The sequence below is a fragment of the Lytechinus variegatus genome, chromosome 5 (genome assembly GCF_018143015.1).
Source record: "Lytechinus variegatus isolate NC3 chromosome 5, Lvar_3.0, whole genome shotgun sequence".
Classification (NCBI taxonomy): Eukaryota; Metazoa; Echinodermata; class Echinoidea; order Temnopleuroida; family Toxopneustidae; genus Lytechinus; species Lytechinus variegatus.
Genome location: NC_054744.1, coordinates 41,208,271 through 41,226,649, shown reverse-complemented (window position 1 = coordinate 41,226,649; position 18,379 = coordinate 41,208,271). Strand labels below are relative to the sequence as shown.

The 18,379-nt window shown below is 35.3% G+C and overlaps 1 protein-coding gene across 1 annotated transcript in view; it reads left to right on the top strand.

The window, feature by feature from the left end:
- The first annotated feature begins 266 nt into the window (after positions 1 to 266).
- Positions 267 to 18,379, top strand: part of LOC121416172 (ubiquitin-associated protein 2-like) — a 40,499-nt gene continuing 22,386 nt past the window's right edge. The window contains exons 1-7 of the mRNA XM_041609654.1: positions 267 to 362; positions 5,089 to 5,274; positions 6,110 to 6,196; positions 14,172 to 14,285; positions 14,908 to 15,181; positions 17,422 to 17,508; positions 18,046 to 18,127. Of these exons, the coding sequence (XP_041465588.1) occupies positions 5,134 to 5,274; positions 6,110 to 6,196; positions 14,172 to 14,285; positions 14,908 to 15,181; positions 17,422 to 17,508; positions 18,046 to 18,127 (785 nt within the window). The 5' untranslated portion in view covers positions 267 to 362; positions 5,089 to 5,133. The remainder of the gene's footprint in view (positions 363 to 5,088; positions 5,275 to 6,109; positions 6,197 to 14,171; positions 14,286 to 14,907; positions 15,182 to 17,421; positions 17,509 to 18,045; positions 18,128 to 18,379) is intronic.

The following is an 18,379-nucleotide window of genomic DNA, read 5'->3' as shown; positions in this document are numbered from 1 at the left end:
GTGCAGCACAGCCCGATTGAAAGTTAAATGTCCCAATTAAAGTTTATTCGATTATAAGAGAGGGTATAAACTCTCATTCTTAAAGATCATCATCAAATGATTATAGAGTCACAAATGATAAAGTGTACATTATTGCAAAATATAAGAGAAAGATATATACAAGAACTTTAATAGTAAACGGTATTTCTCTTGAAATACATTGTAATGTGTATATTTTGAATGATAAACTCGGCTAAAATTTGTTCCCCTACTCATACATTAGATTTTTCCGGAAGTACTTGTCTGGTCGCCGCGAAATATTTTTGCCCTTAGTCACGTGACTCCGGCTTTGTGAACCATCGGATCTCAATTTTGTGAGAAAGGTAACGTAAACTTAGTAAGTATTGCGAGATGATTTATTGAAAAGTACTTTTCTGAAAGTGTTTATGAATAATATAAATAGCTATCCTTATTAAGAAATTATTACAGCACAAATTTTTGCTATTGTTAAAAGAAATTTTCAATGTTTAATTGAGGGAATCGGATTTAATTCTTGTCTTGCACGCGACATTTTTTATCACATTGTTATTGTTCATTCTGTGTGTGTAGAGCGTGCATGGAGAATGCGTGTATGCGAAACGTACACGTACACGAATAGAATTGGTTCCGTGATGCATGATGCGAGTCGTGCATGCACATGCATGTTGACTGGTGTTGCTGAGCCTGAGGTTCGCGAGTTGATGTAATTTAGACTCGTTGAGTGTGAGATAAGAATTGTTTGGGTTATAGACTCTAATGCTTTTTTTGCACCGGCTAATTTTGTGAAAATTTCCCCACTATAAATGGTATGCCAGAATAATGTAAGCAAATGACAAAATGTCAACTCAGCTCAGTCATGATGATTGATGGGGTGGACGTCCAAACTTTGCACACTTTTCAAAAATATTTTGACATCAGGCTTAAATTTTTTCACAAAATATTCATTTATACAAAACCAATTCAATAAATAGTTACGACATTGACGGGAAGATCATACACTATAAAATCACGGACGAAAATGTTAAGTAGGTCAAGGGGTTTCGCCTGTGTCGCGATCTTAAAATTCTATTCCGATCGGCGAATGCGCGCTGTGCTGGAAAACCGTTCAGAAAAAGTGTGACCTAACTTCGTGGACCAAAATTTTTGTGGAGATTTAAACAAAACCTCAAGCTCAAAAAGTGAAATATTTATATAAGATTGATGGCAAAATGCTATGAATTGGTTAGTACCACATTTAAGTCACATTTTTGAAGAATTCTACTTGCAAAATGGTGATATCGTGATGCTTGTTGAGAATATCAGATTTCTTTAAATGGGCGCTAACGGTGACAAATTTGCTGATCTTTTGCCAATATTTTCATGAATACTGAACTCATCCTACATGTAAACACCAAAGGGTAATTTTAGGTCGCTTTTGACGTTGATGGTGTCACATTTTAAGGATATTGGCTAGTTTTTTAGATAATGACCGTCCGCGAAGTATGGACACGCGCAAAGTTTGGACACACTGCCATACATGTAGGCATGGCAAGTGCTACCTCGGGCGAAGTTCGTGCAAGCTCCACTCCACTACCGGGCGCTACACTACAGTCCACCTACCCGAACTTCGGGACGGTGAACTCGATCGGATATTCCGAGTGACAAAGGTGGTATGGAAATGTTATTTATTGTAAAAATTATAGAAAAAAATATAACGAGAAAGAAAAATTGCTTAATTTCTTACTCCTCACCCATATTCACTCCGTGTCCATCCTCCGGCGATCCGGTAATCCTCAAAATTGGTGATTTTTGGCCAGTATCAATTTCCTCACACGTACTATTCACTGCCGATTTCAAAACATCGTATGTGATCGGTCGCAGGTCAAATATTTATGCTGTTTTCTAATTATAAATCGACAACTCTAAAATCCATTACGTAAACACGTTAGTAGTGCGAGGTTAGTACATGTATGAGGTTAGTATATATATTTACTAACCTCGCAATATGTGTGAGTGGGCAAGTGCCAGTCTCCAGGAGTCCTCAAACAGTAATATGCACGTCGTCATGAATATTCATTAGCTGGCTGATGATGTCACACCCCCACTTTCCTTATGTTATTACATGGAATTATGAAATTGTTTCATTTTTTTATGAAATAAGTTGCAGCAATAAATAACTAATGCACATAATCAGTTGTCAATCCAACTGTTCTTGGTACATAAAAATATTGAATAAACCTAATTTTGTATAACAAAATACAAAAGAACAAGTGGAGATATAACATCATCAGCCCACCTCATGAATAATCATGAAGACATGCTTAGAACTGTTTTACCAGAATAATGCAAATCTTTAAAATTCAATAAATTTGTTATTGATTATCCAATTTTTGTTCAAATTTTCAGCATATTGCTGTGTGAATTTTACTCTATTTATTCAAATATACAAATATCTTCAGCCTGGAGCATCCCTCTAATACATCGGAATGACGTCTCTAAGCACTTTTACAGCTCATATTATTACAGTCATCAGATCCGTTCATGCCTGCATTCAATATGCATATTTTCCACTACCTGGGCTGGGGAGTATTCCAACAAGAGTTCCAAGACTCAATTGCTAGGCATATATAGATCCTAGGCTTTCTCATCCTACCAGGTACCCATTTAACACCTGTGTGGAGAGTGGCAAGTCGCGCAAATTTGTCTTATTTTTGCAATGTTTATATTCTATCTCGTATTTCATAAAGATAAAATCTTGAAATGTATTGCCATGTTTTGCACCCGCCATTCGATAGACCCCGCCTTACGTTAGGGTTGGACGTACATGTAGTGCAATGCATGTGTAGGGACAGTGATTTTCCGCAATCGCGGAAAACAGACGGAATTCACGGAATCGGCTGTTTGAAACGGAAAGTGGCTTTTCAAACGGAAAATCACGGAAAACACGTTTTTTCTCAAAATGCACAAAAAAGCAACAGAAATTAATCCCAAATCCTCAACAAAATACTAATATCAACTGTAAAAACACGATCTCACTTTGCAACAACAATTATGACAATCAACACATCGTAACTACACTCGAGCCTCTCCATCACTCGATCGTATCCAAATTAGTTTACACTTACGTCCGCATAGAAGGCAGAATCCGGCCGTGTGTTGCTGCCCTCTGCGTTCGGTCATAATATAATGATCACGGTGATTCATCAAATCCAAAATGGCGGATATTCGGAAGTCGTCGACAGCTCAAAACGATGTCCGAAAAGTCCCCAAATCAGCGATAAAATCCCATTTAACAATAAAATAATGCTAATAATATGAAAGGTGAGAATATATTAATGTTGATTATGTTTCCCTAATTTTTTTTTAGCTCGAATCTCTTCGATTAAAATGGATTTTAAAGCGATGTTAGTACATTGGTAGATGCAAATTTTGAGCAGCGCTAGCATTTTGACATCGCTACTCGTTGCGTATTGGTTTTCTATGTAAACGGAATTGTCATTTTTTCTTGTACACAAAGTCTATGGGGAAACGGAATTTCCGTTTCCAGACATGCTGAAACGGAATTTAAGATTTTCTGAAACGGAAAAGGCAATTTTTAGAAACGGAAAATCACTGTCCCTACATGTGAGGGCCGCTAAATTGCACCAAACCATATGCGATATGCAGCAGCCATTCACTCGGGCCCCACTATGCTCTGATCCCATGTGAAGGCCTGCCGCTAGTATGCTGTCAACTTGCTTTAATAGTTGATATCTGTGCAAATTCTATGCTGTACACTTTCTCAGGTTTTTCTTTTTTGAATAATCATTTTGAAGATAAAATCCTATATTTGTGAGAACGTTCACATACTTAGACCACAACCACAGATATCTTCATTTTTAAGCGAATTTTTTGGGGAACCTGCTTCTTGAATTTGAGCGGAGTTGGCATGTGCTCTAGAAATATGGCGCAGATTCTGCATTTTTAAGGGCAACATTTGACTTTTTAAAGGGGATTTTAGAGTTGAAATCAGGTTTTTCATGTGTTGATTGTTAGTGCCTGTGTATAAGAGCAATGTGTTTGGTGTACAGTGAGTGAATGTACAAGATATGCCTGGTAAAGTTGCACAGTTTTTTAGTGGCCTCGAAAATTGAGACTGAGGTCATCAGTTTGCCACTATTATTTTTTTCCTGCATGCAGTACTGTCTATTCCGATTATTTTGTTCTCTTTTTTGTAATAGATTATTTCTACAGAAATCATAGACATGTATACTTTGCATGTAATGTTTGTGTTGATGATGGGAAGGATCAGTGTTTACGAACGCAATGACAATGGTTTTGCAGTGCATAATGTGGGGGTTATACATGTATCTGTCTGATCAGTTGTGATTCTGTTATTTTGTGTTTTACACCCAGTGGGTGGGGGGGGGGGGGGCGGTGCAGATAAAAAGGATTCCAGAATACATAGTTTACATCTGGTTCGAAATGACATTCCCCGATCATAGAGTGAATATACAATGGCACAATAGCCAACATGTACATGTTAGCTCTCTTGATTGAACAATTTACAAATTATGGAAGCTTATAAGTGCCACCCAGATGTTCATGTGGCAAGATCTTGGATCTCGTCATGTCTGCATCTTTTAGAAGAGATGATCAGATGGTAAGATCTGGGATCAAAGATCTTGCCATCTGATTATCTCTCACAAGATGTAGACATGATGAGATCCAAGATCTTGTCATCTGATCATCTTATCTACAGGACGTGAACATGATGAGATCCAAGATCTTGTCATCTGATCATCTCTCACAGGATGTAGATAAGAGGAGATCCGAGATATTGCCATCTGATCATCTCTCACATAGGATGTAGACATGACGAGATCTAAGATCTTGTCATCTGATCATGTCTCCCACGGGATGTAGACATGACGAGATCCGAGATCTCATCTTATCCTTTTCCCTAAGAGATGTAGACATGGCGAGGTGATTAAATATGAACATCTGGGTGGCACTTTTAAGCTTCCATAACAAATTTTTAAACAAATTATTTTGCAATCATTCATCATTGACTTCACTTTCTTTTCCCCTCGCCCATTTCTGTTTCTCTAGACTATATTAGCTATTTGTATATACCTGCTTTGTATATACCTGTATATGATGTCCTCTATGGGATCCTCAAGGGGCAACGTACGGTCGGGAGGTAGGGCAGACAAGTCCTCTTCTCAGAAGACCTCTGCTCAGAATGTCACAGCAAAATCCACACCAACAGATTCACAGCAACCAGTTGGTAAAAAGGTCAGTTCATTGACACCTGTCAGTACTGTAGTTATTAAATAATTCAGATTTCTTTCTTCATCAGTTATGGACTCAGAAGTATATGGCCATAAAATTCTAAATTAAGATCTGAATACATTTGTTTTTAATATGTTGTTTTAATTAGATATTCTCTTTTTTCTCTCTCTCTCTCTCTGTTATTGTTAATTGGTTCTGAATACCTTTCGTTTTGTTTTTGACACCTGAAGGCTTCAAAACATTTTCTTGATATTCTCAACATTTTTTTTTACTATTAACGCCTTTTTAATGTTTATTTCATTCTTTTAAGGGCTACCTCAATTTTCATTTCTATTTTGTACCCATCTCATAGAATTATGAAAGACCCTATTTAAAATATAACGAAAGGGAAAAGGAAAATTGTGCATTCATGAGCAACAGAATCATGCACCGACATGTGCATGTATACTGTATGCCTCCCCCACTATGATAAAGAATTTTCTCTTATTTCTTCAATAAATGTCATCTACCCATTTTTTTTCACAGTAATATCTGACAAGTTTTTTAAAGCCACCTTGCTTTGATATATTAATATAAATTGATTAACTTTATGCAAATCTGACGATGAGATAAACAAGGTAGCATCTAACATGTGTTATAATTTTGTTTTTCTTTTGCTAAATTCATGAATTATGATGGCAGACCTTTTGGTTAAGATGTTGTACTACTACTGTTCTGAATTCATACACCTGAATGTTCTTTTCCTACAGTACTTTTTTGTTTGATATTATTTCTTGATTTTTTTCAATCATTAATACATGACTGTCATATACAATGTATATCTCATTTTTTGCTATAGGCAACCCAAGAACAGATGAGAATGGCCCAGATGATATCTGATCCTCGCACAGAAGATAATGATGTGGTCAAAGAGAAAGTCAAACAGGTAATGAATAATTCTACTTCACACTTCTGATTAAACAAATCCATGAACCTGAGCTGTGGTGCATTGTTACAGTTCTTGTTATGCTACTTTTAATTGCATGTTGTCCTTGACACTTCCCTGCTTGTTTTCATTTTCAATCAAGTAGTGTCATGATTACCGGTATGAAAGTAATAAAGTAGGGGAGAGTGGGTGAATATGCCTCCTTTACCATAATTCTAATCATATCTTTTTAATGCATAGCCGACAGGCCTCTTCAATTTTTTTTTCCATCACTTGCTCTGTCAGGCATTGCAAATCATTGAGCAGTAAACATTGATGTCAGGGGGCCTCATTTGCCCAATTTCAGTGGGGCAAATGAAGCCCCTTGATTAAAAACTATTTTGTGTTGCTATATTCAAAGTAGAAATAGTTAAGTTGGTTTGATATAACCATTGAACATTTACTAGTGACAATCATAGGATTATTATTTAATTATTTTTGCAAAGGCCCTCATTTATGTATTTACTTGAATATTATGAAAAATGATTGTTGGATTGTGTTTTCAACTGTCACAAACTCAATTATATTATTATGTTTCTACATGTTCTAATGGAAATGGACACTATCAGTACATATGCTTGTGTGGAGATGTCTACACTGCATTTTACTGTTTTAACAGTTGTATTATGCAGTGTTAATTATGTTTTTGATCTTGGAGGCCTCATTTGCCCCATCGGGCATGTTAAGTTCATCGGCTTCCAGTCGGAAAGAAAAGGAAAGGGCGAATTTTCCTACAGTACTGGTATGTACAATAGTGCCTACATACAAGAGTTCACTAAGATAAAAGTTATTATATTTCACATACACAGAATCTTTTTATAGGATTGGCCAGAATTTGGTTATGTGATAAAGGGTAGTTTCCCCATCACTCACAGTGATGGACCTTTTTTGTTTCGCCAATCTTTTTCAGCCCATTGGGTCACATCGCGTTATGAATTAGTTTGAGTACGCGGGAATTTTGCCACTCAATTTTTATGGTCCCATCATTCTCCAACTGCAGTGACGATCGCGCAAGATCTAGATGGGCGCACGCAGTGTACATGTACATATGCTCAAAAAAGTGCATTGCCCCTTAATTGTTTTGTTGTGATGGTAAAGTTCCTCTGTGACGTCACAATAAATCTTGTTAGAGCAAGATCTCGGATGCTTGCGCACAGTTTACATACATGCTAGCATTAAAACAAGATGGATCTTTTTTTCAAGGGAAACCTTGATTTTAAGAATAAACTCTTACAAAGACGTATTGATACCAGTTTCTTTGTTTATGGTTCTCAATGCGGAATATAAAGCATATATAATCACGTCTTGATTTCAGGTAACGAGGCAAAATTTCACTTTCTCTACAAGCTGGATGCACTAGCTATCTTTCGACAGTTTGGCTTCAGAAAGATAGCTACATCCAGCTTTCCTCATGAGTGATACATGTACATGTAGCTTGCCCATTACCTTCGCCAACGTGATTATTTGCCTAATAATATGCATTACTGGGTGGGTACAGTAATCGCCTCTCTGTGGTGATGCTACATGTACTTTCAAAAATTTGATTTTGAGGTGCTGCTAACAGATACATGTAGGTTTGAGCTCCTGGCAATGTGCATTGGTTTATGAGACATTGAATGCTTACCGTAACCCTTTCTAGGCGGGGGTATTTTGAGAGATCATATGGCAGGGGGGGGGCTCCCAGAAATTTGGAACACGGGTTGTCTGAGACATAATCTACAAAATTATTATGAATTCATTTCATGCAAATTGCTATTAATTGATTATGCTAATTTATGCATCATATGCAAAATCTTACTTTTTCATGCAACTCTCTAAATAAAGCTCAAAATGTGCTTATTTTTGGTGTAGAAACTCTTTGTGGTGTTCTTAGCAATTGTACATGAAAAGAATTGCAATATCACATCAATTTCTTATTTTTTTGCAATTTATTTTGTTTTGTTTTTTTCATCTTTTGTTTTTCATTGTTTTCGATGAATTTTGTTGGGGACTCTTTTGAGATCATAAACAACATTGATTAAATCCATTTAGACCAGCAAAACTAAAAATAATCATACATGGTACGTTATCATAGTAACATTGAAATCCAAAACGGTATTTCCTGGATTTGATATGTTAGGAAAACAATCAAATAAGATGTGGTTGAAATGTAATTTGGAATAAAATAAAACATGCTGGTACATGTACAGTACATGTATCATCATGTGATGTACTACATATTAGTATTGTTGGAGATGAATACATATTTGTCCTGTCACAGGAACTGTATATAGTACATCATGTACATTAAATGTAACCTTCTACAGTTTACAAGTGTGTGGGATGATCACTTACAAATTGGAATTTTTGGAACGGTTGATCAACTAAAACCATTACATTAGCAAATATTTCAAAACTTCATTTTATTTGTGTGCATGTGTGTTGTGTGAAAATTGATAATGTAATGAAATCTTTAATTTTCAGGAAAGCTATCACTTGATTTATATGTATTTTTTAATACATTTTACTGTATGTACAAAATTGTACGTACAGTATGTTAATTTGTTGTATCATTTTTTCTGAATTTTAGTTCGCACATGATTTTGCAGTAAATTATTAACAGATCACTCCTTAGTATGATTTAGAACTTTTTTCTCATTCTTTTCTATAAATGATGCTTCCATTCATAGCAATTTTTTATGGGGAAAAATGATTTTGAAAAAAATAATACTTTGGTGATTTTTGTTTAAAAGAAACTCACACTAGTAAACTGTACTTGTTTTTGTGGCAAAACCATACAGTTTATTCTCCCAACCTCCATGAAAATACATGTATCTGTTGTGTAACAGTCCTAATGAGTGGGCATGCTTGTGATACATGTATGATGTACATGTACCCTCCATGGTGAGCTACACGTTTTTCATTGGATACATGGGTATAATAGACCTTTCCTTGGGGAGGCGGGAATGGGAGATGATGTGTGAACTTAACCTGGATAAAGTCTAGGGTGGTGGTGATGCAACATCATAGCAAATCAGCCAGTGGGAAATGATAGATTGTGTGTGGTGAAGTCCATCCCCGATGTTGAGTTGGTTCTTATGAAAACAAAGAAATGGTAATACGTGACGGTTTACATGTATTTCTGTGATTTCAATACTTGTGCTAGCTGCTTTCTTGTATGCATTGCATGCTCTCTTGTATGCATTGCATGCATTTTAATTGTACAAACTGCCATTTTTTCTGAAATATTAAATTTACTGTACAATAAAAACATGTGCTCAGCCGTAAAGCAGATTTCAACTCCTGTTAAAGTGGAATTTTGATATGGAGAAGCCAGCAATAGAATTAGAAGTGTACTTGAAAATAAATACCGGTAACACTGTTGTTAATCCAGAGTTTGATTTTCATTAAAATTTTATGCTTTCAATTTTCTCTGCGTTTTTAGAATGGATTTAACCTCAGGGTGATTGTCCCTGTAAATGATTACAAGTACCCTGCAAAGCTTTCATTTATGGACCTAGGCCAAGTGACATATACAGTACATAAAAATTATTTCCTACCTTTGCCTTTTTTCAGATTTGTCTGTTTGCTTTCTTTTTCTTCGACTGCTATTGTGTACATTGTAAGGGGCACGTGTAGATAAACTAAAAGCCTGTATTTGCAGCGAGTAATAGATTTTTGAAAACGTTTTGTTAAATGTTTCCATAAAGCAAAATGTACTCAGCTGGTAAGCTGTGAATGGTCGCATGTCATAAGGTGGTGCAATTTCGCGAACAGGGTAAAAATGGTCAAAAATTTAATTTTTTGATATGTTATAGCTATTACCATTCTCTAAATAATGAAAAAGTTTTTCAAGTCTCAAATACTTTTATTTTTTCATAAAATGACTAATTAACAGCTAATTATTACATAGACGTCAATGTAAATGTGAATTTTGAAATGTGTTTTTCTCAAATTGGACCTGCTGCACATAAAATGGTGTCAAAAGTTAATGCAATATTGGATCACCCTAGTATTTTACAGTTATAATCTTGAAACATCAATAATTGAATCTGTACCAATAATTGAATAATTATCTATTATTGTATGCATATTAATTATACTAATTAATTAACAGTATTTAATTTCACATTTTTACCCCCAAACTACCTGTCACTGTATATATTCTTGGCAAAATGACTACATCTACATGTAGGGACAGTGATTTTCCGCGATCGCGGAAAACGGACGGATTTCACAGAAAGGGCCTTTTGAAACGGAAAGTGGCATTTCAAACGGAAAATCACAGAAAATGTATTTTCCCTCAAAATATACAGAATAGCAACAGAAATTACTCCAAAATCACAACAAAATGAGAATATTAAATGGCCACATACGGGTAGCCCCAGAAAACACGATCTCACTTCGCTGCAATCATGACAATTCACACATCGTGACTGCACTCGACATCAGCACACTCGATGGTACCCTGCGCCCGTACCCGGCCGGCCGGGTTGGGCTTCACTGTACCCATATCGTTCCAACTACACCGTCGTGTATTGCTGCCCTCTATGTTTGAAGATGTAACAGCACGAAATCGTGGTCTTAAAATCCAAGATGGCGGATTGGCAAAAGCCGTTGACTGATGATAACGATGTCAAAAAAAACCAAAAATTATCGATGAAATATCATTTCACCGTGAAATAATGTTAATAATGTGAAAGGTGAGGATGCATGCATGCTAAATGTCTTTGTATAAATATTTTATGCACCCGCATAGATCCGATTAGAAAAGATTCTATTGTGTTGTTGGTACAGTAGCAGGTACAAATTTTGACCAGTGCGAGTGTAAGTGTGATTTTGCTATTCAATGTGTAAACGGAATTGTCACTTTTCCGTGTGTACAGAGTCTATGGGGAAACAGAATTTCCGTTTTCTGATATGCTGAAACAGAATTTGAGATTTTCTGAAACGGAAAATCACTGTCCCTACTACAATTGGTAGAAATACTAAATTGCAATGATACACAACATTTGTACTAAAAATTAAGATTACAAATTAGAAAATTAATCAAATTTCTCCAGTTTACTAATTGATTAGGTTGCAGATCAGAGCTGACATACACATGTATTTCATTGATATATTTTCAAAATTGTCAAATGTTTGACATTTAGCTGTTCCCTACTTTAAAACGCCCAGAAATATGAGGATAACAGTCATATAACCTATTATAGTAAGTTGTTAATTAAGTTTAATTAATATTCTATCATTCAGCGCATGCACCGGCTCTGCCACCCCTGATACTTCAAACTTAATGTGCTATAGTTTTTGTTCCTAATATTGAATTGATCTAATTCATAGTAATATATTTATCTTATATTTCTACATGTAGCTTCAAAATGAGATCTTACTCAATAAATTTTGTCAAGATGCTGTGATGTAGCAACAATTTATCCATGGCACCGTGTGGAAAATTGTTCATACGCCACCCTTTTTGCATACCCAACTTATGAAATGCGACCGAATATAAATGAAACCTTCATGTCATTTTAGACTTCCATTTGTGGATATATTCGAAATTTTTCATCATTTGACAGGGAATAAGTTTGCTTTACAAAATTTGAATAGCATTTTTGGTCATAAGAGAAAATCTTTCAACAAATTAATGTATAGTCTTATGTAAAAATATGCTATACAAAAGACTTTATGCGTAGCAGTCTACAAACAATGAGGAGCAAATTGCAATGCAATACCAGGAAAATTATCCCCTGTTTGATTATGAAGTTCTTGAATGATATGTTGACACAATGAAAGGAATGTTGGTACAGAGTGTCTGCTCCTTTAGTATAAATTTCACAACCAAATATTGTTTCCATGATCATTCCTGTTGAAGGGGTAAATACTACATGTACATGTACATTGTAGGAGTGAATAGTCTATTGAAAAAATAAAAACAACCGCTCTTGCAATATGAGAAGATAATGTACATTAGCCAATTGTTTACTGTATGGAATCAAATCTTTTTGGCATTTTGCAATACTGAGTTCCTGTTATGTTAATGAGATACATGTACTCTACTTGCTAGTTCAATTTGGGGAATTCCCTCTTTATGTGCAATGTACTGTACGTATACTTCATTGCCTGAACTGCATGTACATATACACTACACTTACAACTATTTCATATCTTTGAAAAAATATTCATCTGTATCAGTTTATTCATTTTCATATACAGTACTCCATTCATGGGGTTTGTTTATTTTGAATTCAATCACATATTATTGGAGGGTAAATGATGTTCAGATTGATGCTCTATGGCATCCACATTCTGTCTGAATATATAGACATTGAATGTGTAACCTACATGTTTTTATGTATCCATAAAATTTTATAGACTGCAATAAAATATTGGCAGTCTATTTTAATACTCTTAGATAATTGTGTACAGAAATTCACTGGAAATCAATGTACATGTAGAATCTTGTGCACGGTGCGTAGATTGTGGACAAGGAGAGACTGCATGTTGATGTTCAATCTATTTCATATCTTTCTTTCCTACCAAGACCCAATCACCATAAAAATTGGCATATTACAATAGCTAGGGAATATTGCTGGAACCCATTAGCTGATTAGGTACTGTAAGAGAGAAAAAGGCAGAATATTCATAGAAAGTATTTTAATATGCCTTATTTATGAGCGAGGCGGTTTTATATCACATGTTCTTGTACATGTACATGTTACAGTTACTGCAGTGCTTAGCACAGAGACACATGAAACATGCACAACATGTGTTGATCTTCATCTCTCTCTCTCTCTCTTTTTAAATACATGTTCATGTAAACATTGTTCAAATTACTATGCTCTATTGGTTTTAATACAATAATATGTACCTACATGTATCGATTGTTCATTGGTAGTTTTTTGTAGACAGTACAAGGTCAACTTCTGAACATGCACATACATGAACATACATACATGTATGTACAAGTATTCAGTGGATATATATATTGGATTTACAAGCAGGTTTTTTTTTATATTCCATTAGAATGTGATTAAACAATGCACTGACTATTGAATTTCAGACAAATTTTCTAAAGTGCAATAAAGGGAGGGGTATTAATGTTCTTATTTCATGCAATGCCTTATTCTCTTATCCCCCCCCCCCCCCTCTCTCTCTCCCCATCTGATGAGACAAAAATGACTCATAATGTAAGCTCAGAAGCATGTTGTATATATGTACAAAGTTAATGGAATATGATGAGGCTGGGAAAGGGGGGGGGGTCAAGACTCAACAGGGAGCTATGCCCCTGACCCCCCTCCCCCTTTAGTTGTAAAAATAAAATGTTGAACAATGGTGGTTAATTGTTTTTTGGGGGAAGGGTGGGGGCTTGCCAAATCATTTTTGTTTTTTGTGTGTGTACAGTACATGCACCACTTCCTTCATCACTGGTCAATCCTGGGAGGGACATGAGCAGTATTTATCTCGTGGTATTAAATAGCTGTTGACCAAATCAATTTTTAGAAGTACCATAAGATATGTTATGTACTTGTGCATACATGTATGTCTGTTTAGCATACATACATGTACAGGAGGTTTTTATTAAACATTTTTTCCCCAACAGCTTGGAAGTTTTATAGACATTGCCCAGTGTGCACATTTCATGCTTGAGTGAACTCCAAACCTATATCTTGTTTTCTCATTCTTTGAACTTCTCAAATAAATTTCTTCTACTTTCAATCAAATACAGTTCTTGTGTTAGTTATAGTTGATCAAAATTTTGATATATCATTTTAAAGCCTACATGTGAGACGTGCTCTATGAAGCTCAATAACAATCTCTAAATTCATTTTGAGTGACTTATTGTTGCTTTTGGGGTGATGGGTCACACGCCATCTTACAATGATAAATGCACGTGTACTGTACATTGTTGGATGTATGTGTATGTAATTAAAATGTAATTTTTACGTTTTCTTTGCAGGTGCATGAATTGACCAACAGATCTGAAGATGAAATCATGGTTGCACTCCACGACAGTAATTATGACACAGAACAAGCCATTATCCTTCTGCTGGAGAGGGAGGAAGGTAACCAGGTATGTTGGTTAATTTCCATTATCTGTAATCTGCCATGTCAAAGGCTGTGAATGAGACAGTCAATATAATTGTTTGTGCTGTTTTAATTCAAGACTTTTTTTTATTTTAAGTCTTGCACTTCTTTTGAGACCAAACTTGCGATGCCCAGAATCTCAGTTCTGAAATCACACTTTATTATGTATAACGTGCATATCAGACCCCAAATTGATCAAAAACGTGATTTCAATTATTGACTCATTATTTTTATTAGTTTTAATAATTGAAATTATTTCATTAATTTTGTTTATAGTTGACATAATGTCACTGATGATTTCCATCACAACAATATAAAGAAGCAAAAAATTCATTAAAAAAATCCTGAAATCAATGAGAAACAAAAGAAAAATCTTTTAAATATTCTCTTTTTTTTTTAAATTCATATTCAATATAAAGGATCCTTATGAGCAGTTTAGGAGCTTTATCTTTACATTTACAGTCAAATTTTAATTCCATGTATGAATTGTTATAATTGATTAACTAAAATGAATAGAATGATTTAGGAAAATCAAATGTAAAATTTTGTATATTACTGCAATGTTTTACCTGTTTTATAACATACTATAACTCTTTGTCTTTCTGTAGAAGGATGAATGGGAAACTATTAGCAGTAAGAAGAGCAAAGTTCGTGGAATGCCACCATCCATGCGTAACACAGATTCATTCAACAATCATCAAGACAAAGATCACAAGAACGATGATGATCGCAGAGACAGGGGAGGGCGGGGCCGTAACCGTGACAACAGAGAAAACAGAGATGGTCATGATGGAAGAGGAGATAGAGGAGACAGAGATGGAAGCTACAGTAGGGGGAGAGGGAGAGGAGGAAGGGGTAATCTTCCACCCAGAATGACTAGAGGTAAAGTAATTCTCTCAGGAATATTTACTGAAGTAATTGTCAGTAAGTTTCACTGACAACTGTTAAGAAAGAACTGAAATCTGTGCGCCAGATTGATGATCAGGCTTGATAATTTCATGGGCCTTCGCGGATTTCCACTCGTATGCTATTTTTGGAAAAAAATCCACATGGTGAGCAGAAAAAAGTGGAAATTTAAAAATTCCAATATTTTTTCGTCTGAATTTGTATCTTAAATGCTACCATAGATATTGCACCGCGTGGCTTTGCGTGTGGATGTATTGAGAGCAATTTGCAAGGCAGAGCTTCCGGACTCATTGTGACCATGCTGGTGCTGGCTGCCTTGAGCTGGCTGGGCGAGCTTCCATGCGGCTATGCACTTGTTTGTGCTCGTATTTGTTCGCGGTCGCGGTAAGAATTGTTTCTACCTTGTGGATTTTTTTTCAAGGGGAAATTTGCAAACCATCTGAGTTGATTATCATTGTGTTATTTGCCAAGTTTAATGTGATCATGGTCATAGATATGGACATGCAAACAGCATATAATTTTTCTCTTATTTACAACTTCTAAGCTACAGCTTAAAAAGTTTCATCATCTTCACAATGTTGTTGTTGTTATTTTGAATAGGCAAACTAGTCAGTTTTGACTATTGTTGCCTTATAAATATGCTTGTCTTTTTTTCAAAAATATGATAATTTCTTTGTTCAAATTATGTCAGTTTGAAAAGTAAAAGAAAGAAAGGAAAGAAAAGTTCCCAGGAAAATGTGCAAGACCACCTCTCCTGCCCTGTATTAGTACGTTATCCTGACAAGCCCGATCGAGGTGCATTTCGAGGGCGTCTCAGGAGTACAAAAAATTGTATTCCCTATGTCTCTCAAACGTGAGCAGGGGGCGCTCTATCCAATACCTCGTGGAACTTGATTTAAATTCCGCAGGTGCAAATTTATGTCAAATCGATCGGAACCATATCAACATTATTATTTTTTTTTTAAACGAAAACATTTATAGTAGAGTAAATACTGACATTTAAGGGCCATGTGATAAAGTGAAAGTGACAATAAAGGTGCATACATAGATTAATTCGGTGAAAACATCATAAAGAATTACCCCCGAAAAATATGAATAATTATAAAAACTTTGCTCAGCAAGGTATTCTGGTCACGAAAGTAATAATTTGCTAAAGTTTAGAACTCTTTACTCTTGACTACACCCTGTTAAGATGGTTGCCATCCGGGCAGCCAATTTGAAATCTATGAGTCCTTTTGAAATATCTGATTAGAGCACTTTGTGTCTTAAGTGTGAGATTCTCCACTTTACGTTCCGCATCTGGGATATTGTTAACATTTAATTCAGCAAGTAATAGGGCTCGTTGAATAATAAATTTAGGGCAAACATATAAGAAAATGGTATATCGTTTCTCTTTCATTACAAAATTCACACAATCCAGTCGTGTGTCTTCCCTTCTTATGTTACAGGACAGGGCATTTTATTGGCACCAAACTTTTTGTATTAGATTGCACTGTGATTTGCCATTTGTTTTTAACAAGAACTTATAATAAATGGTCCTTTTTTCTACTTCAGTGTACATGTACATGAGTGGAACCAATCTTTAATCTACAGGAACTAGAACTACATTCATGATATTTCATGATGGCATTTTCTGGCATTGTAATCAGCAGTAAAGACGTTGCTGAAAGAGGCGATGATCAAGGAGAAATGAAAACTAGCTGAAGACAAAGAAAGTGGAATTATGCATTTAATAAAATATATGTTATGGTGGGGAATCTCATGAAAGAATGCACTAGATTGCTAAATTGCGATCCCTTAATTGAAAAAATGTCCATACCGTGGGATGGGGGTGTTCCTCCTCCTACACCCTCCACCCGCTTGGTTGCTCCACTCCCCCCCCCCCCTTCGGTCACTTGGCACCGTCGCTGAAACTCAATATTTTATTTATTTATTTTTAACTCACTTTTCATGCCTGGGTGATGTGTCTCTGATAACATACAGATTTTGTGTTTAAAAGGACACCAAGCCACCTTTTAATGTGCAGAAATAAAAAAAAAGAAATGTATTGTGGCAGAGTACCTTTATAAATGGAGGAAGAATTACCTATTTATGTAGGGCATTTAAAAAAAATGTATCTCCTATGTATTGTCTGATTTTTCATAATGAAACAATGGATTAGCTAAAGGTGAACTGTGATAATCAATTATTTTAAATATTTATTTCATTTCTTGCAGGGCGAGGAAGGGACAGAGATAGCGACTATGATCGAGATCGCAATGATCGTAACGAGTCAGGTCGTGGGCGTGGCAGACGGAATGCTGGTATGTAGGAAAGCTGTAATAATAATTGAAATCACATAATTTTTTCTCTCAAAAGCTTTCTAGGACAATCATGATCTAGAGTAGTCTGAGGATTTTTTTTTCATTATTTTCTTTGAATTTCATATTCAGATTTAAAAGAAATAGTACTTCTTGTTGATAACTTTGGTTGGAAATGGTTATCAAGCAATTAATCATTTGAAAAATCTATATTTGAAATATACATTGAATGTTAACATTTCTGAGAAAAAGTATTTACTTTTCCAATTGTTCAGAGGTGATTGTAAGCTTAGTTGATTTTCAAAAGCATTATGTGAATTACCTGAGAATACTTTTTAAATTGTTGTGTACTACAGAAATATGGTAAATGTAATTAAAAATATTTTTTCCAGTAAAAAAATGAATATATGTATGTCATCTGAATCTGATGCCTGTCTGCAATGCATTTATCATCAAATCACAGAGATGTAATGTGAGCTTGTGATGTGAGACATTCATTAATGTCAACATCCAAATTTCTCATCTTGTTTTTCCTTTCAGAAATGAATGGTCCATCTCGGCGATCAAATCGCGGAGGTGGTGGTGGTGGTGGTCAAAGGTCATTCACAAATTCTAAATTTGGGTAAGTTCCCTCTCCCTATATTAGATGTGTCGTGTTGGAAACCCGTATAGAGACTCACAGGAATCACCACTCTTACCTCGTCAGAAATCTTGTCAAGAAGTCACCATTATCAGTAACTGAAAATGTGCAATTTTATTGGCTTTGAAAAATATGATTTGTCAAGATTTTGCATTTTATTAATTCATTGTACTACATTTATTTAGTTCCATAAAAGAAAAAATATATACAATGATTTGAGTGATTCCTGAATAG